The 25379-nt window shown below is 48.3% G+C and overlaps 1 protein-coding gene across 4 annotated transcripts in view; it reads left to right on the top strand.

Moving 5' to 3' along the window:
* Window positions 1-25379, top strand: part of Mras (muscle RAS oncogene homolog) — a 53443-nt gene continuing 28064 nt past the window's right edge. The window contains exons 1-3 of one of the 4 annotated variants that reach the window (XM_046431720.2): window positions 454-559; window positions 5434-5705; window positions 21532-21742. In XM_046431720.2, coding sequence (XP_046287676.1) covers window positions 21550-21742 — 193 coding nt within the window. In that variant the 5' untranslated portion in view covers window positions 454-559; window positions 5434-5705; window positions 21532-21549. Of the gene's footprint in view, window positions 121-429; window positions 560-660; window positions 821-5433; window positions 5706-21531; window positions 21743-25379 lie in introns of those variants that run through there. The other 3 variants (XM_058574809.1, XM_046431719.2, XM_046431721.2) reach the window with 3 other exon arrangements.

The raw sequence follows: 25379 nt of genomic DNA, 5'->3' as shown, positions 1-25379 counted from the left end.
GGCAGAAGTTGGCCCGGAGATTTAAAGGTTGGAGCGCCGATGCTTTTAAAGCGACCGGGGCGAATTCCCATTCGGCGCCCACCTCCAAGCCAGCTGCCCCGCGCTGCGGGTGGGCTCTGGGTAAGTGGGGGAGGCAGCGGTTTGGGGCCCGGCGGGTGGCCTGGCCTGCGCACCCTGCTGGGCCCTGGGGACTCGGCGCGGGTGGGCCGGACCCTATCTCGGCGTGCGTCTGCGGGGGGCCGGGGTGCTCGCGGGGGCGGCAGGGACTCGGCTCGGTGGCCGGGCTCCCCCGGCGCCCGCTGTGGCGCTCTATTTTTAGCAGGCGCTGTTGCAATATAAGGAATGCGCGGCGCGCCAGGCGCTCCGGGCGCGCGAGGGCTGCGCGGTCGCTTTAAGGAGGCGCCGGGGCGGGGACGGCCGGGGCGGCCGGCGGGCTGGCTGGCGGGGAGCCGTCAGTCCAGCTGCCGCGGGGCCCGGCGGGCGCGGCGCTGCCTCCTCCCGGGCACGATCGTGGAGGAGGCGGCCTGCGGGCCAGAGGCGAGCGTGGCCGGAGCGCGCGGTGAGTGGCCGGCAGCCGGGAAGGGGAGGGGGCCCGGCGCGCCGCCCCCAGGCCGGGCGGGCGCTTTGTTCCGGGGCGGGAGGTGTGGCCGCCCCCCGGCTCAGCAGAGCTCTCCACGCGCGGGCTGCGTCCTGGGACTGGCTGTGCGTGGCCTTTTGCCCCCGTCGCGGGCTGCCGCGTAACGGTGTGCGATTGAGAGATCTGTCCGCCACCAAGACCCCAGAGGGGAGGGCCTGCTCGCGGCTCGGGGACCCTTCCACGGTAATTATCCTGGGGTTCCTCGGAGGGGAGGTGGGCGGCGGGACCAGGTCGGAGCGGGAGGGGCTCTTTCCTCCTTTAAAATGGCCTTAACGGGGGGCAGGGATCCTCCCGGAGAGTTGTCAGATTCATCTGAATTATAAAAAAGCAGCCTACTGTATAAACAACTCTTAACTGTGCCTGGGTTTGGGGAGGTGGGGCTCTGGTCACAACTGAGGCCTGGGCTCATGCATAGAACTGATGCAGCAGGGTCCCCACGGTGTGTCAGGCATGGTGCCAGCTCCTCCCCCGCCAGGAAGAGTGACACCCCAGAGTGGTTTGTGTTGGGCTCTGGGAAGCCCAGGGGTGTGGGTGCCCACTCCAGTATGGGAGGTCAGGGAAGGCCTCCTGGAGGAGGTGATGCCTGGCAGCAGCGGGGGCCCTGGACACCCAGTTAGATCCTAGATGCACAATGGGACTCATGCTGTCTCCTGGACTAGTCCAGAGAGGGTGACTGATGAGGCTTGCAATTGTAGCCTCCAGAGGTTTACCTAGCTGCAGGAGTAAGCAGATCAGACCTAAAAGCCTGGAAAGACCCCCGTAATAACCGCAGGACTAACAAGGATGAAGCACTTGAGGTGGACTTGCTCATCATTTGCCAGCGCACCTCCAGAAATATTTTATGATTATCCTTGTATGCAAATGGCGAAATTGGGCCTCGAAAGAATCAACAACTTGCCCAAGATCATATCTAAGCCCATGCTTTTGGCCATGTGTATGTTCTGGCCCCTGTTATGAAAGTCTGGCTGTGAGGAGCTCAGATGCTCTTGGTGCAGCCTATGTTATGCATTTAGAATACAGCATTCTCTGCAGACTCACACTGGTGGGTTCAAGTGTGAGGTAGTGGTTGTGTGTATTATTAATAACTGACACGTGTCAGGGCTCAGCCGTGAACAAAGCACTTTCATAGAGACAGATCTTAGAGTTTCTTCTGCTTATTTTCGCGGGGAAGAAACTTGAGCTGCTAACATTTTATAAACCTCCCCAATTTCCTGTAAATCGCATGTCCCTGCTGACTGGGGCTGAAAATGTTTCAGGCCATGGTTTTCACCTGTGGGTCTGTTCACACTGCCCAGCAGCCAGTTAACGTCTCTGTCTGTGGTTTATGGCGTAGTTTGGCCTTTCTCTGCCAAGGGTGGGAGGGCATGGGCTTTGGTGTTCTGGGGGCTTCAAGGTCTGCCAACCTCTTTGGGGGAGGGGAGAGGGAGGGGGAGGATGTTGAGTAAGCCCAGTGCGCTGGTGGAAACTACCCCCTTCCCCCTGATGTGACCTTGTCATTTCCTAATGCAGAGGGGAGGTGGTCAAGGCCCCCTGGGGAGGCAGCTTACTGCTTTTCAGAGTAGTTACCTTTGTTCCTGCATAAAGCAGATTCTATTTTCCAATTCTCATGTTTTCAGCTATATATAAGACATTTTTGTGACAGGTGTAACTTTTATTTTAGTATTGACTCTAGTCACAGGTATTTTACACTTTCTTATAAAGGGACAAGTCAGCTACCCCTGGGGTTGGTTTCTGAGCTCCAGTGGTCATCTGGAACAGGAGGGACTGCTGGCTCTGATAAATTGAGCTTCTGGGGTGACTGGTCCTAACATCAGTCAGAATCACATATTGACCAGGCTTCTGTATCTAGTGAGTTCTCAGGGAAATATGACCTCCAGTCTGTGTTTTTTTTTTACCTGGCTTAATCATTATAATTTGTTCTACCAATGAAATGCCCTAAACAGAATGTGCCTCCCTGAAAGTGATAGCAGACATATCTGCTCGTGAGCACTCTGTAGTTTGGATAAGCCATACTCATGTGAACCAAGTGGGAACAGGTTCTTGTGCAGAGCTGGAATGCTCTCAAGTGTCCAGAGGGCATACATGAGTTCCAGAGGCTCAGGACCTGCCAGGCCTGAGCAGGTATGAACCAGCTATGAGGTAGTCAGTCACCTTTGTCTGGACATGGGCAAAAACGAAGGATCTGGGTGAGTTCCCTGTGACCTGGGGCATCTGGCAGGTACCCATTGTCTGGGGACTGAGCAAAGAATTAAGCTTGGAGAGGAAATCTTTTGGTGAACTCTGTGAGGTCTTGCCCTCATCATCTTAGACACTGCCTCTGGGCTTTGTATCCTTAATCAGTGGGGATGCTTTTGGCTGCAAGTAGCAGAACTAAAACAGCAGTAGATTAAATAGACCTCTGTTCACCCAAACATGCTCTCAGTTCTTGTGAGGTCACTGTGTACTTCTGGCAAGTTCTTGCACTGGACAGGTAGCCATGAAAGCTGAGGGTCTGGAGTTCAGAGTTACAGTTTTAGAATCACTGCCTTTTTAAGATGCTAATGAGAGGTTCAGAAAAAAAAATTGTCTGATGTGCAAAGTTGGGTGGATAATTCAGGGGATTCATGGAACTCTGAGAATGAACCCTTCATCCATGCTGCCCACCCCTCATCTAAACCATGCTGCTTCAATAGTGTTTACTGAAGACCTGCTTAATAAACCAGCCAGGCCAGCATGCCATCCAGGGCAGACTGGGAGGGCAGAGGTGGTGTCAGAGGTACAGAAAGTAGTGACTTTACTGTTGCCCAGCCTGCGGTAAAGTCAGTGAGCTCCGCGGTCTGACTTCAGAAGGCCTCACTGATGTGATGGGGAATGAGGGAAGGCTGGGTTGTGCTCCTGGGCACCTGCCCTGTAATCCATGGTGCCCATCTCTTGTTCTCCAGGGAGCATTCCTGCCACATGTGATGAGGTTGGTTTGATCTATTCCCAGAGGGCCCCCAGCCCTCCTTGGCCTGGCCCCACCACGGGGCCTTATGCAGCCAGTGTGTTCCCAGGCTGCTGTCTGCAGCCATTGCTCTTGTGGGAGTCATGAAGCGGCCATGTGAATGTAGCTTCTTAATGTCCCTAATATTAATGTCCTTTCCTATTCTTGGCAGCTTCAGGAGATGGGGCCTGCTGATGGCCAGATGGCCAAATGACAATGTGGGTCATCACCAGTTGCTGAGTTGACATTCTGGGGCTCAGAAGGGCATATTCTCTGTCTAGAGAGCCGGGCAACAGGTTTTTCCATGGATGAAGCATCACAATTTTAGTACGAGTTGTTCCACTAGTGAGATCGTGGGCAGTGCCAAGACAAGGATGGATTCGGCTGTGCCACGTGAAATAGTGGAGCCCAGGGGGTGGGATGGAGAGTCGGAGCTCTGCGCTCCACTCCTGGTCCTCTGTGACTATCTACAGGGCTTGGGTGGGGCCTGCGCTCTGCTGCATGGGCCCAGGCTCCATCTGTGACTTCTCTGCCTGGCCCTCAGGGTTGTCATGGGGATTAGATGCAATACACAGATGAAATATGCTGAGAGATTAGAAAGGACTTGCGGATGCGGAGCATTATCAGTGTTCAGGCAACCTCAGATAACAGAACCCTGCACCCGACAGGGCCCCAGAGCATGTTTAGTCTAGATTCATACCTAGCAGAGCACATTTTTCATCATGAGGGGGAGATGGTTCTGTGGGACACAGACAGCCTCTTCCATCTTAATGGTTACATACTTGTTTATATGCATTATAAAAAAGCATCACATCAAACCTGTTTTCAAATGAATATTTTACTCTTCATTAAGGCTGAAGATTATAAGTTGAAAGCATGCTTTTTTTTTTTAAGTATAGTGATTTTAAGGTAGGGATTAATAATAGTAGTAGACAAATATGGCCAGAATGGGAAAGTGACCCTCTGAGCCAAGACTAGGGAACTGTCAACAGCTACCAGGGAAGTGACCCTCTGAGCCAAGACTAGGGAATGGTTAACAGCTACCAGAGAGGGGGCTTTGTCTGTGAGTGGACCCTTCTAGAGATGAGGCTCCTGCTGCCCTTCAAGTCAGTCCACTCCCCTTAGGGCCCGCTCATCCTTAGAAAGCCGTTTCCTTTCTCCCGTTAACCTGTTCCATACGAACCTTCCACAGTCTTGCTTTTCTCCACCATGAGCAGTTTTACTTTCTTCAACTTCTCCAATGGCATGGTTTGAAGACAGCTTCTTTGTATCACTACCTCTCTTCCTCCCTCTCTCCTTCCCTCCCTTCTCTCCCTTCCCTCCAGCCATCCATATGTTTTTCCTTCAACAAAGACTTGTGGGCCTTCCCTGGGCTGTACTCTTCCTACTCACCAGCTCTAAGCCTCACAACAATCAGCCTTTTACAGATTTGGACACTGAGGCTCAGGGAGTTAGGTAGGGCCCCACAGTTTGTCACCTGAGAGAAACAGAAAGAAAGGAGTCTGACTGGATTATATTCTAAAGCACATGCCCCTTCTGCTGCACCTGTTGTCCCCAGGACTGGAAGCACAGTCCTTTCTCTGCTGGCACTGAGGGTCTGACTATACATGATCAGTGGTACCATCAGCCAAGGGCCCCTGAGGAGAGGGGGCTGTGCATAAAGTGAGGCAGCAGAAGTCACGGAGGGTGTAGCCCTAGACGATTGGCAAAGAGAGGCAGAGAGGGCCTGCAGTCATCTCCCCCAACTCTCACTAACCCCCTATATTCAACTATGAACCCCTAAATCACTTGTGTACTTTATTCTAATTACAGTTTTTGTTTTTTTTTCTGATAGGGAGATTGAAAACAGGGGCACTCTACCACCAAGCTACATCCCCAGTCCTTTTTTTGAGACAGGGTCTCATTAAATTGCCCTGGCTGCCTTCAAACTTGCTATCCTCCTGCCTCAGACTCCTGAGTTGTTGGCATTACAGGCAAGCATCACTGTACCCAGCCTTTTTTTTTTTAATTTTGAAAAGTAAAACAACAACAACAAAAAAACATCATGCACCTGTTACCCAGAATGAGCAGCTGTGACCATCTTGTCTGCACTTGATCCTTCACAAGGTAGGACAGGACTTAGAACAGATCCCTCATCATTTTTCCTGACTGGTTTGGGCCCATCCTGAGCCTGTGGTAGGGTTTGGGAGCCTCATCCTGAGTTTCCATGTCCTGGCTCTCTCTTGACTTCAGGTGGCCAGCTAATCCACTGGAAATGCCAGCTGGGCCTCCATGACGCTCCTTTTGTTACCTCTGACCACACTGAGGAATGAGATGAATATGCATTTTTGGCTTTGACCTTCTTCAAAGATGCTCATCCACTGTCACAAACGCCTGCCTTGGCTGTTGTGGGTTGCAGAGCACAGTTTAGTCACAGCTGCCCCAATTGAGCTGTAATTTAGAGAGAAGGTGGCAGGTGTACTTGGGAAAGACAGAGAAGACACAATTCTATTTTTATGACTGACAATGACTTGTTCAGCACCCCGTCTCAGACAATCTTTAACGAAATACTTTTTGTATTGTAAAGTATAGAACTACTTTAGAGGAAGGGGACTAAGTCCACAGGGTACTTTCTAATCCCCAGGGTGACCTTTTCCAGATCTCCCTTCGGAACAGACCCCAGGTGCCCAGTACTGGGTCCTCCTCTCTGCAAAGTGGGGGTGAGGTGGCATAGTTGGCTCCCTGTGAGAACAGGCCACGTATTCTCCCCCAGCTGTTCGCAGCCTTCTCCTCCCCACCATGGGTACACTCCGGAGGCTGGTGTGATCCCATTTGCACACAGCTTGAGCTTGAGTTAGAACAGCGAGCAGAGCTCTGCTTTTTAAAGATCTGGACTTTTCTGGAAAGGCCTTACTCACCAATCAGAATCCTTTTCCAGCAAGTCACAATTGGGGGGCCAAGAACTGAGCTAGTTTCTGAATACACGTTGGAGACCCAAGGTGGCCCCCAAGTCCTTTTCATTAAGTGGGGAAGATGAGGTGAAGCGCTTTCTGTCCCTGAGTCGTCAGCCAAGGAATCACACCTCGGAGTCCTTCTCCCTCTGATGGAGATACTGCCAAAGTCAGCAAGGGTGGAAGGCGAAACCTCAGAAGGACCCACTCTGCGGGGGCACATCCCACTCTGAAAGTGTCATCGATGAAAGCAGTTAAAGCCATGTTAAAACCAGGTCCTGCTTAATTATACAGAAATATTCATGCGTGTCGTCCTTATAGGCCCGTTTTCTAAGGAAAGTTGGGGTTTACAGAGAACCTTCTATAAGTGCTGTTGTGTTAGTCTGTCCCCAGGATTCCAGCTACTGAATGCAAAGTACTGACAGGCACATGGACCTGTGTGGAGATTGCTAGAAGTGTGGTGGAGTTTGGGAGGGCCACTCACCCCTGCAGGAGCTGGTCATTTGGGGGAGGGGTTGGGGACGGTTTCTTGCCTCCTCGAAGCATATTCATTTCAAAAGCAAGATTAACTTTAATTCCATTTAGTATTTCTTTTTATCCCTTGTTATCTCTTAGAGTTTCAACATACTTTCTGGAAAATTCCCTCTTTTGAGATAACCCACAATTCACCTCTTCATGTTTTCACTGGAAACAGAGACCCTGAGGAGCAGATAGAGGCAAACGCATCTTTCTCAGCCAGCACCATTCCCTCACGAGTCAGGCCCAGAAGCCCAAAATAGCCTCTCTCATGTTCTTCTTTCAATGGCTGCTTTATTGTAACCGGAGATGAGGGAAGAAGGGTGGAGATGCTGTCCCAAAGCCTCAGGGGGCACATATATGAGAAAACCTCTTGGGAGATGTCTCCTCCGCCTTCCCTGCTCTTGGGCATTCCTCAGGTTGAGATTCCTGGCAGAGCTGAAGGGCCAGCACTCCTCACCTGGGCCCCTCTCCCCTCCAGGGAGTCAGGCTCTCCAAGGCCCTGCCCCATTGGTGCCCTCAGCCTCCAAGGCCAGCAGCCTCAGCTTTCACGTCCACCTCCACTCACTGACCCCCAGCCCCACCCACCCTCAGTGGACAGCAGCCTGAGTCCACTTCTCTGGGGCTGGGTGGGTGTTTCCTGCGTGTTTGAGATTTTATGGAGGAAATCAAAATAAAGAAACAAAGCCTTTGTTTTATTTCTGGACTCCAACTGGGGATGGCTGGAGGGATGGAAAGGGGCAGCAGGAGCTGGTCACTTGGCATGTCAACAAAATAGCCATTCTAATAGAGCATTTCACAGGGACTTTTCTATTTAGGGTTGGTGTGGTCGAATAGGAAAGATGGACGGAGGGCTGAGATCCGTCTGCGTGGAGAAGAAGAGGGTGGGGTAGCCTTTGCCCCAAGCAGAGTCTGTGGCAGAGCTTAATATCCAGGCAGGGGCCTGGGACCTCCCAGGTAGGCCACCAGAGTTGGGGTGCCCTAGGCACTCTCCATCCTCCCTTCCTGGGGGGACCCCCGCCCCACTGCAGTTTCTGCTCCACTCCCTGTTTATATGAATCATCTTGAGGGAGTCCCCTACCTCCATACCCAGAGAGGGGAATGTCACCACTGACCTCTGTGTCCCTTTCTTCTCTAGTCAGGTTATGTTTCTACATGTGTAGAAATGGGGAGACGCACTCCCCAATATTTCCTAATCTTCCCAAAGGATTCTCTCATTGGAGAACTTTTTCAAGGGTATCATGTATTTTTGTTTGAAAATTGCCCAAGTATCAATGAAATCCCTGTTTGATTCTCCACCCTGTTGTAGATCACAGACTTTCTCCAAGGGCTTAAAAGAAAGAGGGTGTGCTGTGGCTCAGAACAGGGCAGAAGTTAAAATCCAGTGTCAGAAATCTTCCCTTTGTTTGGTCAAGCCCCGCAAATTTCTCCCTGGCTGTCTCTCTCCTCAAACTTACTTTCCTGCCATTTTCCAGGGACCAAGTTTCCTGGACGCTTAGCCCCAGACCTTCTGAAAACTCCAAATTTCCATGACTTTTGATTGCAGAGGAATGATGACATCTATCCTGGACGAGGCTATGAACTTTTTACCTTTTTTTTTTTTTTTTCTTTTTCTTTTCTTAAATCTGGAAAGGGTGATTAAAGAGTTTGTCTAAACAAGGATTATGCATCCTAGAATTACAGTAAGAATCAAAAACTATGGAATGATTGTAGTGATTATTACCAGCCAGATCAGATTCTTTTTTTTTTTTAGAGAGAGAGAATAATTTTTTTTAATATTTATTTATTTATTTTTTAGTTTTCGGCAGACACAACATCTTTGTTTGTATGTGGTGCTGAGGATTGAACCCGGGCTGCACGTATGCCAGGCGAGCGCGCTACTGCTTGAGCCACATCCCCAGCCCCCAGATCAGATTCTTAAGTCGGGCCTTCAAACTCAGATGTTAATTTTTTTCATGCTTTCCTGCTAGAACATTTTGCAGAGTAGCTGTCAGGATTAGAGATGATGTAGATCAACAAATATTTGTTGAGCACCTCTGTGCCTGGCTCGTGCTGGGTACTGACAACCTTCTAAGACACATTACATCATAAACAACTAAGCATTAAGTACCAGCATGCAGAGTACTGTCAAGGCAAACAACTAGGTGCTTATGGAGAACGTAACAGTGATCTCTCTGAGATGCATCTCTGAGTCTGAGATGCAGTGAGGATCAGGGAAGCGTATGTAAGATGCTTAGCATGCGGTCCGGGCTTAGGAAACAGGCATTATAAATATCAATCTGGGTCACAGGACTCAGCCTGAATCCTCATCCCACTGGTTGCTGCTACCACCCACCAACAGTAGTTTTGCAGACAGGTGTTTAATTGGCCTGAGATTATGCAGCTAGCAGAGGGGCAGACAATTTTTAGCCGTGACTTTTAATGAAAGTGCTGCATGTAGAGAGCAGGGGGTGGGTGCCTGGCCCCCCGCAGCTGGTACAGATGTCTGGGTGAGCCCTGCCTTTGGGAATGGAGCAGCCTGTCAGCTCTGTGTTCCTTCCATGCTATCGCTGCCAGGCCTGGCCAGCCGGGTTTGGAGGGCAAAGAAACACAGCAGCCCTTAAGAGCTTGGAGGGCCGAGGTGTGGAAGGTGGCCTCCTGCCTTTCCAGCTAAGCGGGCTTAAAATCCTGGGTCCGGAAGGCCCTGCCTCCAGTCCTGGCTGGACCCTGAGCACCGGGCAGCCGTTCCTTCTCCTGTCCTGCTCTCTAGGCCTTTGCAGAGGAAAATCCCACACCTCCCCGTCCTGCTCATTGCCATGCCCAACTCGTTCTCAGGAAGTTTCTCTTTTATTTGGCCCCAGTCCGGCTCTCTGCAGTCTGGTTACTCTTTAAAAAATGGAGATTGGATCACCTCACCCCACCTCAGGGAAAAGCCTGGACGGTTTCTTTTGATAAGCAGAAAAAAAAGTTCAGGTTCTCTGTTAATGGTGTTTAGTATTTTGAATATGAATGATGAGAGCCAATCCCAGCAATGATTCCTTTTTGGAGTGCCTTTGGACCCTCCACCGCCCTGGGTCTGACACACTCCTGCGCAGCCTGTGCCCTCCCCCTGGAGAACACTCCTCTGGAAATTTTCCTCGGCCTGAATAACCCCTGCTGCTGCTCCTCAGGGTCACTTCCACTTCCTTTCATCTCAGCCTCTTTGCAGCCAAAGCCAGGCCAGGCCAAGGCAGCGAGAAAAGGTCTTCTGCCTGGGAACAGCCACCCCACTGGATATGTGCCGCTCAAAAAAGGCCAAGGTGGCAGCTAGTGACCTGGGCTGGGGCCACCATGAGGCGTGGGGATGATTTGTTTGCTTTGTACAATGTGTAAAACTTTTAAATCGATGGTTAGTATTTTAAAATCTGGTCTACACATAACTCAAATTTATGGACACTTTTTAAAAAATTTAAACTGGTAGCTCTGTTGCAGATAGTCTTTGGTTGCTGTGGTTAACTGTAAGGCCCTCAGGGGGCCCAGAGACAGACAGGACAAGGTCTAGTCCTCAGCCCCCTCTCCCACTGTAGCTGATAAAGCATCCCCAGCTCCTGGATGTAGATCAACAAATATTTGTTGAGCACCTCTGTGCCCGGCTCGTGCTGGGTACTGACAACTACTAAGACACATTACATCATAAACAATTAAGCATTAAGTACCAGCATGCAGAATACTGTGAAGGCAAACAACTAGGTGCTTATGGAGAATATAACAGTAATCTCTCCAAGTCTGAGATGCTATGGGGATCAGGGAAGCGTATGTAAGGTGCTTAGCATGCGGTCCGGGCTTAGGAAACAGGCATTATAAATATCAATCTGGGTCACAGGACTCAGCCTGAATCCTCATCCCCCTGAGGGCCCTACACAGTTAACCACAGCAACCAAAGACTATCTGCAACAGAGCTACCAGTTTAAATTTTTTAAAAAGTGTCCATAAATTTGAGTTATGTGTAGACCAGATTTTAAAATACTAACCATCAATTTAAAAGTTTTACACATTGTACAAAGCAAACAAAGGGGAAGTGGAAAGGGGCACTTTCCAAGAAGAGGTACATGGCTCTGAGGCCAGCCAGATGATGGACACTCATGGCCTTGGACAAACCACAGAATTCTCTGTCCTTCAGGGTTCTAGGGGCTAACAGTGTCTTCTTGGCAAGGTGTATGTGAGTTGTCAAGGGGAGTCATGGCTGTCACCTGGCACCTGTGGAAGGAGACTCCAGGAGGTAGCAGAGGGCCCAGAGGAAGCAAGACTTTTGGGGCTCAGTTCAAAACATCCTGGGGAAACTGAGGAAACTGAGGCAGCTCCTTTGATGGGTGGTTTTCTAGGCAATGTGGGCAGAGAGCACTCACAGGTGGACTGTTCCTACAGGTGCCAGTGCCCTATGAGGGTCTGGAGCCTGATCACTGAGTGCCATCCTTGGAGACACAGCTGGGAATCAGCAGGAGCAGAGAGTGCACAGGGAGTGGGAGGAGCTTCAGGCACCCGTGGGCGAGCTCTTCAGGAGCACCCATGAGGAGCAACAGTGCTGGAGTGGTGGGGGACCGTGCTGGTGGAGGGGGTCCAGGCCAAGGGCAGACACCTGCCACTGAGTGGGTGAGCCTCAGAGTTGCTGAACTTTGACCTTGAATTTTAAGTAAAGGGTTGAAGTAAACTGAGAAAGGAAGAGAGAGTCAGGGCAGAAAGGTGGGTGGGAAGATGCCCGTGAAGCGGGTTTGTGCAGGGTTGAACCTGAGCAGCCCAAGATGGGGCCATGCCAGAGGGGTCAAAACAGGGAGAGGCAGGACCTCAGCCCGCTGGCTGCAGGAGTGCAGGGCCCTCAGAGTGGGCAAGCCCAGGGTGTGTGGAGCCAGCTGTCCCTGTACGGTGACTGCTAGCATGACCTTCTTGGTCACAAGCAGATTCCTGTGGAGGGCTGCAGAAGTTCTCCTTAGCTGCAGGTGCAGCTGACCCAACACTAGGAAAATATTAATAGGCCTCCAGGGACTGAGATTTAAAAATAAAGCCACTTACCCCTCTCTTGCCTCAGCTGCCACCCAATAAAACCATGAGCCTGAGGGCAGCCTGCCCTCACAGAGCCCATGCTCCACCGGACAGGAGACCCTTTCTCTCACCCCTAGATTGAGATCCCTCCCTGTCCTCCGTGAGTCACGGGGACACCGTGGGGGCAGGGGTGGAACTAGAGGCTGTGCTTAGTGTAGGGATGCAAAGATGAAGATCCTGAGTTTTCAGGAAGCCAACAGTGACCTCCTCCCCTGCCACCTGCCACTCCCCATCACCTCTGCTGTCCACACGTCCACACCCACACTCAGTTGCAGTACCCAGCGCCTTCTTGGTTTTTAACACTCCTGATTCATATTTTGAGGCTTCTCTTCCTCATGTGGACACACTTGTCCTATTTTTTACCTGGCTAACACCTACTTGGCCTCCAAGACTCTATTCTGACATTATCTCTACTATGAGGGCTTCCTCAATACCCCCAGACTAGGCGAGATGCCTCCCACTCTTGGGCTCCCACATTACTTAGCCCTCTGTCTGTCACCTCTCTCTGCCTCCTCTTTACACTGTGAGCCCCCCAAGGGCTGAGCTGGGCTCAGGCTCCTTCATCCTGGTATCCCCTGTTCTAGGACCCAGCACACAGCAGGTGCTCTGGGGCACTGACTGGGGTGTCGGTCCACAGGGTGAATGGGTGTGTGTCTGGAGAGGAGGGTGGCTTCCATTGATTCCTCTACCTCCCCTGGTTCATTCCTTTGGATCAGGTAAAACCAGGCCCATCCTACGTCCTGTAACCTGTCGGCATTTTTCTCTTTTTTAAGAATATATCCCACAAGCTGCAGGGCATAGAGAGGGCCAGGTTTCCCGGTGCAGAACACTTTTGGATTTTTGGAGACAGTTGGTTTAATGTTGGGTTCACTAGCAGTTTGGTATCTTTCCTGTACTCTGCATCAAGGAAGCATCCCCTGAGTACTTGGGGACATATAAAAGAAGGCGTGGATCCTGCCTCTGCAAAACTTCACTCTCATCTGTCATTCAGTCAACAAGCACCTGGGGACTTGCTGTCCTAGGGTGTTGCTGTAGAGATCAGCACCAGGCTGAGACATGGGAGCTGCCTTCCAGGGCAGATTGAGAGCTGAAGCCAGGTCACAGTTGGCAGGAGAGCCTTCCAGGGAGGGAGATGCTGGGTTGTGTTGAGCTGTTCCCCGTGGGACAGTCTGAAGGGAGCTCCAGAAATTCAGGGAGGGCTTTGGAGCAGCAGGGCTTCCTGCAGGAGAGACTTGGGATGGATTTTGAAGGATGTTGATGTTGGATCAAGCAAATAAATGTCCCCTTTCATCCCACCATGAGACAAATGCTGCTGCTGCCCCACTTATACAGAAGGTAAGCCACCTGCCTGAGGTTCCAGGCTGTCTCATCCCACAGCTCAAGCTCCAGGTGAGGGACCAGCCCACATCTGGGCAGGGAACAGCTCATTTGTGGACCACCAGGGGATGGACTGAAGTAGGGACCAGCACAGTGGGAGGGTCCCCCATGGAGGTGCTAGAAAATGAGTTCTCAGAGCAGCCTGGTGCCCACAGCTTCCATTCTGATCCTAATTGCAGGGGGCTGCAGCAATATCAGATCTGTGTCCTGTGCAGCAGACCTCGTCCCAGTCAGGATCTGGGGTGGCAGGGTGTCTGTTCACAGTGTCTGCCCTGGGTGTCCCCTAGTTCCTGACCTGTCCTTGGTTGCCTCCTTCACTCTGATGCCAGCTCCCTGGCTCACTGCTGAACTCTCTATGCACTCCTGGATCTGCCATCTCTACCCTGGCCTGGCTCCACACACAGGTGGCCACCACCCTGCCAGCTGTGGGAGGTCACCTAGCATTAACAGGCTGGCTGTAGCTCTGGAACCACACTGGGTGGTTTTAGATCCTGTTGCTGCTGCTTTCTAGCTGGGCAACCTTAGAAAAGGTATTTCACTTCTCTGTGTTCCAGTTTCTTCAGCTGTGAGGTGGGGCTAATCCAAGCCCCTACCTGATAGGGCTGAGAGGAGTTAATGAAGTGTCTTCCAGCAGCACCAGACACAGGTCTCCTGGCTGTTTTACTACCATCTCTGGTGGAAGAGGCCCAGAATCCAAGGTGATGTCTGCCATGGCTCTGGGAATGGGGACGGGCTGTACCCACACCCCCTACTTGCCATCTAGAGGCCATGTTTAAGGTCTTTTGCAGCAGGAGATAACATACCTGGCTGGCTGGGTGGTTATCTTAAGAATAGAGTGAGCCGAAAGCACAGGGGGCTTTGTGGAGGAGTTGGGTGGTCTAATGACAGGGTTGGGCTGGAATCAGCCAAGATATGAAACAAAAGGGCTGGGGCAAAGTGTTGCAGAGGGCAGAGTGAACCATTAAGGGATGCCAAGTGGCCTGGGCCCCTGGAGGGTCAAACGCCATTTATGCACAACCCGCAGGTCAGTGACTCTGGGGAAGCTGCCCATTTCTGGGAATTGTGCAGAAGGGAGGGGCAGCTCCTGGAATGCACAACCATTTCCTCCACATGGGTTGGCTTACTCCCCCCAATGTGTCCTCATCCCCTAGAGCTGGGCACACCCAGACATCATAAAGATGAGATTAGCTTCCCAGGACTGATTTAGCTCCATGTGAACTCACTCTCTCTGCCTTATATATCTAGAAAACTTGCAGCTCAGCTAATGAGGTTAAAGGGCAATCTTTAAAATAATTAGTATCGAAGTAGGCAAAAGAGCAATGATTACCAAACAGTGAAATCAGCAGCATCTTTGAGAGAAGCTGTGGGTTGTCCACTGCCCGAACCTCTAGCAATCTGTGATTCTGTAGTCAGGGCCAGGGAAGCAGCCGCAGGATGCAGGATGCCCTGCAGGGTCCTGACTCACCCTGACAGTTAAAGCATAGCTGTGGGATGATGCAAACAAATCGACGATTAATTGACAGAAGACTTGGAGACCGTGTGGCGTGGCAGTGCGAAGCATGATCGTTGGTGTCTGAGCGTCCACAGCAGAGGTCCACTACACAGTGGCAGTTGTTGGTTGCTGTGCAACTCCTCCAGGGCACCACTGGCTCTGGCCAGGGCTGTATGATGCTGCTTTGCAGCTAGGCCCCTCAATGTCCTCTATAGATAAAGCCATTTTTTTTTTCACATGTACAGCTCATCTGGAACAACAGACATGGTGGGAAACAAGCTCTGTAGAAGCCCTAGAACCTGGGAACTTGGGAAGAAGCAGATTTGGAGAGGAATTCTAGCTAGTGGGCACTGCTATCTTGGGGGGTTTCTGGGGCCCATGGCTGTCTTAGGTATTTATACCTGTTAATGTGTTAGATCCTGCCATAGTGTACGTGTGGTATAGGTTGTGATGGGTGGGGCCGGGAAGTGGACTAAATCACCAGAACCTGCCAGGTCAGAAGGGAGAGGAATAGTTGTGATATTAGAGTCATATGGTCCCTGGGGTGGGGGGCAGGGAGGGTTATAAGTCCAAGGACATTGTGGCTCTCCCCTGGCCTGCTTCAATGAATTTGCCTATCAGTGCAAATATGTCCTTGCTGAGTGACCCTCTGAGTTATTGTCACTGGGGCCTTGTACATTCTTGGGACTCTGTTTTATACAGGAGGACACTAAGGCTCCAGAGAGTTAAAAGCCTTGCCCCAGACCACACAGGGAGCCCATGCCAGAGCCGTGAGTAGAACACTGGCTGCCTGGCTACAGAGAGAAGGCTGTGACTGACCCCCAGGCTGCCACACTGAGAGCCCCTGGAACTTTGCACACGACTGTTCCCAGGAGGTTCCAGACCCACCCGCCACAATTTGAAAGTTGCTTCATGAAGAGCTCATGTTGGGGTCAGCAGGCCACCCAGCCACCCACTTCCTAGGGGTCTGCCCCAGCCCATTTCAGAAGGATGGACATTATTTTCCTGCCCTTTGGCAGGCATGAAGGAGGGCTGGGTGGTGGAAGGCTGCATTGGGGCAGGGTCAAGTGGTCTGATTATGCATAGACACAGATCTTCCTTAGTTTGAACCCTGCTCAGGGTCATGAGAGCCAAGGGATAAGAAGACGTGACTCTTGTCCTCACAGAGCTTACCACCTGCTTGGAGAGGTGACTCCCCCAATTGACAAACAACTCTAGATCACGCAAGATGATGCTGATTATGGGTAAAGAAAGTGAAAAAACAGGCAACTTCTGGGTGCTGTGGTGCACCCCAGCATGTCAGGAGGCAGGGGCAGGAGGGTCACATGTTCAAAGCCAACCTCAGCAACTTAATGAGGCCCTAAGCAACTCATGAGACCCTGCCTGAAAATAAAAAAATAAAAAAGGGCTGATATATCTCAGTGTTAAAGAGCCCCAGAGCAAATAAAATAAAATAAATATAAAAAACAGCTTACTTGTCAGTTTAAAGATGCCTGAGGTTTTCATGTACATGTTATTAAAATTGTTGAGGAAGCGATGTTGCCTTTTAGGAAGAAGTTTCCAGTATGAGCCATGGTTCAGGTTGCTGGTGCAGCCTGTAGACTGGGTGGGGCCCTGGGAGTAGTTGGTTGCCACGGGAACCAGCTCAGCCGCCTCCACTGCCAAGTGGCTGCTGTTCCAAAAGTTGGTTTCTGTATGGAGGGGGCTGCCTGGAACCTCAGAGCCATTTCCCATGGAAACAATGCTCTCGATGAGGGGTGACGGGCCCACAGAGGCCTATTTAATCTGGCACTGAGAGCTGAGATGCCAGTGTGGCTTCTAATGGAGGAGGAGGTGGGGGGGGGGGGGGGGGGAGGAGGAAGAGGAGGAGGGTGGCAATCAAGGAGCCTCAGAGCAGAAGAACCATGAGCCGGGGGGGGGGGGGGGGAATGCTGCCTGTCTTCTGAGATCAAAGGGAAAAAGGCAAGAAAGGAAATACTGGGGCACCTTCTCTGAGCTGAGCATATTCCATACATTTCTATTTCATGCTCAGAGCAATTCTGCAAAGTGTGATTCTCTAACCAAGCCCTCTTTACAAGTCAGATGCTGAGGCCATGAAAGGAATTTGCCCAAGGTCATTCAACTGGCCAGTAGGAGAGTACCCGGCACAGCAAATTAGTGGGGAAACTTTGAGAAGAACCCAAGTCTATCTTATATACCACTTTCCTACCTCAGAAGGGCCCATCTATGGTCCCCACAAGTGAAGAGCCAACATTCTAGAATGATCTCCAAGGTGCCTTCTCGCTGAGAGGACTGGAAAAGAGAGGGAAATTGCGAATGTAAGCACTTTGCTTCTTAACCACTGACCGACTTTTATCCCGCAGTGACTTCAATCATAGCCTATTAGTGGCTTTTTAAAAATTCTCTGTGCCACGTGAGATCAACTTATTCTGTAGGAGAGGGATGCCTGCCTCTTGATATCTTGGCCATACTTCCTATTTACAAAGACATCATTTGGTCAGAGGGTTTTTCTGGGTGGAAAGACATGCCCATCAGGAGAGGATTCAGCCTAGAGCCTTCGTGAATTGGGGTGTTCTCTGGACTCATTCTCCCTCTTTGGCAATGCTTTCTTTCTTTCTGAGCTTGTACTTGTTCCAGAAGGGTCCTGTCTATGGCATTGGTCTGACCTCTTAGAGTCAGTCCTACTCCCTGGCTGAGAGTTGAATCTTGTCTGCATGGTAAGGGCCAGCTCTGGATGATAGGTCATCTGGCGGCTGTTCAGAAATACCAGTGTCCAGCACATGCCCACCCTATGCCAGTGCTGTGCCAGGTTCTGGGGACAGAGAGGAGCAAGATGCAGCCCCTGTCCTTGTGTGCATAGGAACATGTACAGGATCCAAAGTGTGATGGTGGCCTCTGTGCCAGGAACCACAGGGCTCAAAGTGCAGGGTGGTGTCTCCCTTGGGAGGTGACTCTGGGCTTGGACGTGACCCAAGAAGGAGTGTGTGCCCTCCCAGGTGCCTGGGTATATGTGGAGTGTGCTCTGTGACCACAGGGAACCCTGGGAGGACCCAAAGCTGGTTGGGGGTGAGAGGAGAGTATGAAGGGCTATGGCACCAGCGTGGCTGGAGAGGTTAGCCCTAAATGACAAGGTGACAGGACTCAGATGTCCAGTGAAGGAGCCTGGACTTGACTTATCAGCTGTGGGCTTCACCAGAAGGGTTTGCAGCACAAGGGACCCAGCCTGGTGTGTGTCAACCACAGAGTTCCTCTTCCAAAAGTCCATGTTAGAAGGAAGTCCCGAGTGGGACGGTAACCCCACGACATGGTTCCCTGTGCCCTGTGGGGTTCAACCCCTGAGTGTAGGGTGCTGTGAAAAGGAGGGTGCCCAGCTGCCCATGTCCTGCCAGCTATCTTGGCAAGCAGAGGGCATTTTTTGAGCAAGTCCCCAGGTGATTCTGCTGTGGGTGGTCCGAGCTCTGTCTCAAAGGTTAAGTTCATGGCCTCTCATATTTACTAGTGTGTTATCTTGTTTTCCTTCGAGAAGAAAATCAACAGAAATGATTTTACTTCCCCATACCTTCCCACCCACTTAGTACACTGTGGCTGCCAGCAGGGTCGTGAGGAGCTGCTCTGAGACGGAGAGGAGGGAGGGAGCTGGCCCTTCCTGTCCTCTCACTGTTTCTGCCACCCTCTGCCTCCCCTCTGGCCCCTATGGACCACCACCGATGCCGTAGATTAGCCATGAGAGAGCTCAGTTAATTGAAGCCACAGCTCATCTCCATCTTTGTAGCAAGATGCAGGAATCAGATTCTGGGGCTGCAGCCAGTGCTGATCCCATCCTGACCCAAAGGAGCTAAATAAAATGAGAGAGAACTGAACTTTTTCAGGTGGCTTAGACATTTTACTATTGTCAAAGTTTTCCAGTATACGAATATTATACAGTCATCCCTCGGTGTCCAAGGGGGATTAGCTCCAGGACACCCCAAGGACACCAAAATCCTCAGATGCTCAAGTACCTTATATAAAATGAGACAGTATTGCATATAATACATCTTCCCATCTCTATATTACCTACATGCCTAATACACAATAAATGCCACAACAATTGTATTGTTCAGGGAAAAATGATAAAGAAAAAAAGTCTGTAAACGTTTAGCGTAAATGTAATTTTTAAAATATTTTCAATCCACAGTTGGTTCAGTCTGAATGCAGACTCATGGATGAGTAGGTATGACTGTGCATACCTGTTATAGAAAATTGAAACAGAGAGGAAATCAAAGGACCCTGCAGGGAGACAACCTTCTAAACCCCTCAAAGCCAGATTCACCCCTGAATGTGTAGATAGATTCATTGGCGGGTACCTTCCTAGAAGTGGGAATATATGTATTTGCTACTTTGCAGCCTAGCTTCCCCCCACCTCTATACATACTACAACATTTTTAATATCATCCTTGTTAATTATTCCATTACATAGACAAACTTCTTTAATTCTCTTCTCCAACATTTAAGTCATTTCCATTCCCCTCCCCCATTCCCAACATCTTTGTACACGTCCCTGATTATCTCCTTAGAATAAATTCTCACATGCTTACAGCTGTGGGAGAGGGTACATCCATTTTCAGTTCTGATATGTTTATGCAAGTGTCTCCCTCCCCCAGGCCTGAGGGTATCAAAGTGCATACTTCCCTTATACTGGGGGAAGTCCTAAATGTCAACATCAGGCTTCAGTGACTGCAAAGGATTCCACAACCACTCTGGCCTGTAACCCCATGCAAATCAGGACGGCCACAGAACCCACATTTGTGTCTAACACCCTTTCTGACACAACCTAGAATTGAAGACTCTTTTAGAGATGAAAATAGAAATGAGGAGCACCCAAGCCAGCCCTATAATCTAATAGATAAGGAAACTGTGGCTCAGAGAGATCAGAATCCTCTCCCAAGTAGGGGTGTCATACAGGAGCCCCCGTCCCTTGTCCTGTGGGCCACGTTGCCTCCCTCCCTTGGTGAGACCGTAAGTCACACACGGTGGCTTTCCCCTTCCAGCTTGCACGGGAACTTTCCCCTTTGCTTCTTCTGGAAGGTGGGGTGGAGCTTTCTTTCCCTCTGTTAACACCCAGTTTTCATGCTACCAAGGAGGCCCCAACAGGAGGACCCAGCTCCTCCCTGGCAGGGTCCACAGTGAGCAGCTAACACTCCTAATTGTTCTTCAGGTAACACCTCCCTACCAGTGCTGGCAGCCTCCTCTTCCTGGAGACTGTTGGCTCCTATCACTGTGACACTTGCTGGTTTCCCTCCTGTTTTTCGGATTGCGCTTTCTTTCCATGACCCCTGCCTGTCTGTCTTCCTTGACACTATTTCCAAAGGTCACTCTTAACTCCTCTGCAGTCACCTCTTCACATCAGTCTATATCTGTGAAGGGGCCAGGTCGTCTTCTTCTCCTCCTCCTCCTCCTCTTCCTCTTCCTCCTCCCCCTCCCCCTCCTCCTCCCTCCCCCCTCCCCCCTCCTTCCCGCCTGCTTTATTCCACATGTCTTGCCTCCTCCTCCTCCTCCTCATCCAGGCTCCTCTCAAACTTTTGCATTCAAGTGATGCTTCTGCCTCAGCCTCCTGGGTGGCTGGGACTACAAGCATGCACCACGATGCCTGGCTTCCAACAGCCCTGCAGAATCCTGTCCCACATTTCCAGCTGCCTCCTCAGCTTAGGGTTTTTCAGCTTTGGCAATGCTCTGTGATGGGGGACCATCCTGTGCAGTGTGGGATGGTTCAGCAACATCTCTGGTCTCTGCTGACGAGATGCCAGTGGCATCCACTCAATTGTGACATCCAAAAATATCCCAAGACATTGCAAGAATCCTTGAGGGGGCAGAATCACCCCTGGTTGAAAACCGCTGCCTCAGTCCAGACTTGGCATCATCCAAATAAAACTACCACCTCAGGCTCCCCTTCCTTTTCCCTAATGAAAACAGGGTGGCCAGTTGCCCTTAGGTTCCAAAATGACCATGTGTGGTAAAGGCCAAGGAAACAGGGAGAGGAGCCAGAATTCAGAGAGTTGGAGGAGCCTCAGAGTCCCTGAGCATAGGTGTGCTGAGTAATTATGGCATTTTGCTCTAAGCTCAGACACAGCTTCAAATCCTCAGCATAGCATTCCTATTGATAAGAGATGTTCCAGTCGATAAAGACGATGTGAAAGGTGGACCTTTGTGTGCTCTGACCAAAGCCCTCGTGTTTACCTGTAAAGTTTGAGGGCAGAGTTTAGTTCTGAAGTAAGCCCTTTAACAGAGCGTTTCACTGTGATTTGTTAAAGAAGAACAGTGGTACTGTGTCCCCCAAACCAGTCTGGCACATAGTTGGTGTTCAATAAAAGGTGGCAAAATTAAGTCCTTTGAACAGTGATGGTCTCCGTGTGGTAGATCCAGGGATGATACTTTTATTTTCTTTTACTTTCCCTCATTTGGAACCCTTTCCACTTTGGGGAGTACTTGTTACTTTATGAGAAGGGAGGAAAACCTGTGAATATTTCCCGCTAATTGAAAAAGAAAAAAAGTCCCCTGCTTTATTCCACATGTCTTGCCTCCCCAGGTCTGACCTCCCAGCAACATGGCAACCAGCGCCGTCCCCAGTGACAACCTCCCTACGTACAAGCTGGTGGTGGTGGGGGACGGGGGCGTGGGCAAGAGTGCCCTCACCATCCAGTTTTTTCAGAAGATCTTTGTGCCTGACTACGACCCCACCATTGAAGACTCTTACCTGAAACATACAGAGATTGACAATCAATGGGCCATCTTGGACGGTGAGACTGGGTGACAATCCTGCTTGGTGTTAGTTGGGGAGGATCTGGGAAATTTAACAAGTTTCAGTGGGACCAGATGGTTTCCTTCTTGTCATTATGGGGAGGTTGGTATAAGGCTGTATTTGATTTGCTGGGTGAATTCTGAACAGGCAAGTCCTTCACAGAAGCCTTGAAGTGCTTTGTGGAAACCAAAATATACCAGAATCACACCAACTCAGCAATGTCATGTTTGTTATTGCTTGCTTGATCCGAAGCTCTGATTAACAGTTAAAGATGTCTCTAGCTAATAAACAAGGGAAGGACAAATTATTTCTTAATAAGCATAGTGTATTTTGTAATTGTCTTTGGGGAGGGAATCTTGATATGACATTGTGTTTCTCTTTTGGTCTAAATTAGTATTTCTCAAAGTGTGATGCCATGGAACTTATTAGAAATGCAAATTATCAGGCTTTTGCTAATTTAAAAATTCTGAGGGTGTGGCCAACAATCTGTTTTAATACACCACCCATGTAATGCTGAATTTAGAGACCACTGCTGTAAATTCTTACTGATAATTAGCTCACTATTCCTGAGCTTCTTAAACAAAGACCCATTAATCACACAATATTGGTCTAGGAGGGAGCTCTGAAAGCCTCTGAGATATAAGTTCTCTATCAAATATGCGATCTGCATGAGTTTTTTTCCCAGTCTGTAATTTGTTTTTATTCCTTTACAAGTTTCTTTCAAAGACCAGAGTGTTTAATTTTGATGAAGTCCAGTTTATCTGCTTGTTCTTTTATGTATTGTGCTTTGGGTATTATGTCTAAGAAATCTTTGCCTAACCCAAGGTCACAACAGTTTTTCCTGTTTTTCTTCCCTAGAAAAATGTAATGGTTTTAGATTTTACATTGAGGTTTATAATAATGAGTTGATTTTTACATAAGACATGAGGACAGAAGAAAGTTCATTTTTCTATAAATGGTTCTGCGGTCATTCCAGCACTTTTTATTGGAAAGATTGTCTTTCCCCCCCACAAAATGCCGAAAATCCCTTGTCCGTATAATCTATTTCTTTGATCTGTTTGTCTTTCTTAACACCAGTAACACACTGTCTTGATAACTGTAGCTTTATAATAAGGCTTGAGGTCAGATAATGTTAAATCGTTAAATCTCCAACTTTGTCCTTTTTCAACATTGTTTTGGCTAGTCTAGGTCTTGAGTATTTCCATAGGTATTTTAGAATCCGTCAAAATTCTGTAATTTAGGACTATGTATACTAATTTGAGGAGAACTGACATCTTAACAAAATTGAGCCATCTAACCCATGAACACATCATCATTACTCTTCTTTTATTTAGGTCTTCTTTAATTTCATCAATTTTTTTTGAAGTTTTGAGTAGAAAGACATTTTACATATTTTATCAGATTTTTACCTACATTTGTATTGGTGCTATTGTAAATGATTTTTTAAATTTCAGTTTTCAATTGTTTGTTGCTATTATATGTAAGTACAATTGATTATTATGTTAATCTGATAGCTGGCAGGTTGAGAAACTGATTTATTAGCTCTAGTGGCTTTTTTTGTAGATTCCACTGAATTTCTCTGCATTGTCACATCAGTGATAAAGGCAGTTTTAATTCTTCCTTTCCAATATGGATAGCTTTTATTTCTTTTTCTTGCCTCATTTCATTGACAAAAGCCTCCAGTGCACTATTGAACAGAAGCAGGAAAAAGAGAAGTGCTTGTCTTACTCTAGATCTGAAGGGGGAGCTTCCAGTCCTTCAGTGTTAAGTACAAATTAATTAAGTGTTAGCTGGAGATCTGTTACAGATGGCTTTTGTTACATCAGGGAAGCCTCTTTATATTCCTAGTTTGCCAAAGGCTTTTCTTCAGAAACAGATGCTGGATTTTGTCAAATGTCTTTCCTGTGGCTACCAAGATAATCATATGGTTTTTCCTTTTTCATTTGTTAATTTGGTAAATAATGTTTTTTTTTCCTACTGTTAAACCAACCTTGCATTCCTGGGACAAATACCTTTGGTTATGATATGTTATCTTTTAATATACTGTGGACTTTGATTTGCTAAAATTTTATTGAGAATTTTTATATCTATGTTTTTGAGGGATATTAGTCTGTATTTTTCTTGTATGTCTGTCTGATTTTGGTATCAGAGTCATGCTGGACTTCTATAATGAGTTGGGGATTATCCCCTTTTCTTCAATTTTCTAGAAGAGTTTGAGCCACATTGGTATTATTTCTTCTTTATACACTTAGTAGAATTTGCCAACAAGGCCATCTGGAACTGGAGTTATCTTCGTGGGAAAGTTTTTAACTACAAATTAAATTTCTTTAATAGATACAAGCCTATTCAAACTATCTCTTTATTCAATGAACTTTGGTAGTTTGTGATGTGACTTTGAAATTTTGTTTGTTGGAGGTGCTAGGGATTGAACTTGGGGCTCACACATGCTACCGCTATACCACTGAGCTACATTCCCAGCATCCAAAATTTATTAAAGTCATCAATGTTATCAAGTCTGTTGGCATAAAGTTGTTTATAATATTCTCTTATTATCTTTATAATATCTGTAGCATCTATAGTGATGTCACTTATTCCTAATATTGGTAACTTGTGACTTCTATTTTTTTCTCTAATCCTGCTGGCTAGAGATTTATGAATCTTATTGATTTTTCTCAAAGAACTAATGTTTGCATTCATTGATTTTCTTATTTGGGTCCACTGATTTTTCACTCCTTTCCTCTTGCCTGCTTATTTTGGATGTAATTTTCTTTTTCTAATTTCTTAAGGTGCAAACTGATGTCTTTGAGACATTTCTTCTTTTCTAAGCTATTTATCTGGTGCTTTAAATTTCTCCTAGTCCTTTAGCTGCATCCCATCAATTTTAATGGGTTTTATTTTCATTTTCATTTAGTCCAAATTCTTTCTAATTTATCTTTGGATTTTTTTCCTTGACCCATAAATTATTTAGAAGTATATTATTTAGTTTTCAAGCATTTTGGAACTTTTCAGAGATCTCTCTGTTCTTGATCTTTAATTCCATTGTATCAGAGAATGTGCGGTGTGTTATTTGAACTTATTGAGACATTTCTTATCATCTGTCTTGGTAAATGTTTCATGTGCGTATGGAAAGAACTTGTGTTCTGTCATTGGGTGGAGTGTCTATGAATGCCAATTAGATCAAACTGGCTGAAAATGTTGTCTAAGACTTCTACGAATTTATTGATTTTCTGGATACTTTTTCTATCAATTATGAAGAAGAGGAGTATTGAATTTCTGTGCATAATTGTAGATTTACCTGTTTTTTCTTTTCAGTTCGATGTATGGTAATGCTCTGTTTGTAAATACATAAATGTTTAGGATTGATATATCCTCTTGAAAAATGGGCTCTTCAATTATTATAAAATGACTTTCACTCTCTCGGCATTTCCTATTCCTACCCTGAAGCCTGGAAACCCAGAAGGCCATAAGTTAGGGAGTCATAGATGCTCTCATTGATTTTATATCCATCTCTCAGGGAACATTCTCCTTCATTGCCTGATGTTTGGTATCTTGACAACAATTGTTTCATATATTTTGCCTGTTTTTTGGTTGTTTGGGGTGAGAAGGTAAATCTGGTCCCTGTTGCTTCATCTCGG

This window comes from Marmota monax, unplaced genomic scaffold (assembly GCF_021218885.2).
Source record: "Marmota monax isolate L192 unplaced genomic scaffold, Marmota_monax_Labrador192_F-V1.1 WCK01_AAM20220418_F8-fsc00022, whole genome shotgun sequence".
Lineage (NCBI taxonomy): Eukaryota > Metazoa > Chordata > Mammalia > Rodentia > Sciuridae > Marmota > Marmota monax.
Note: the sequence above shows the minus strand (reverse complement) of the source record. Positions and strands in the feature narration are given on the sequence as shown.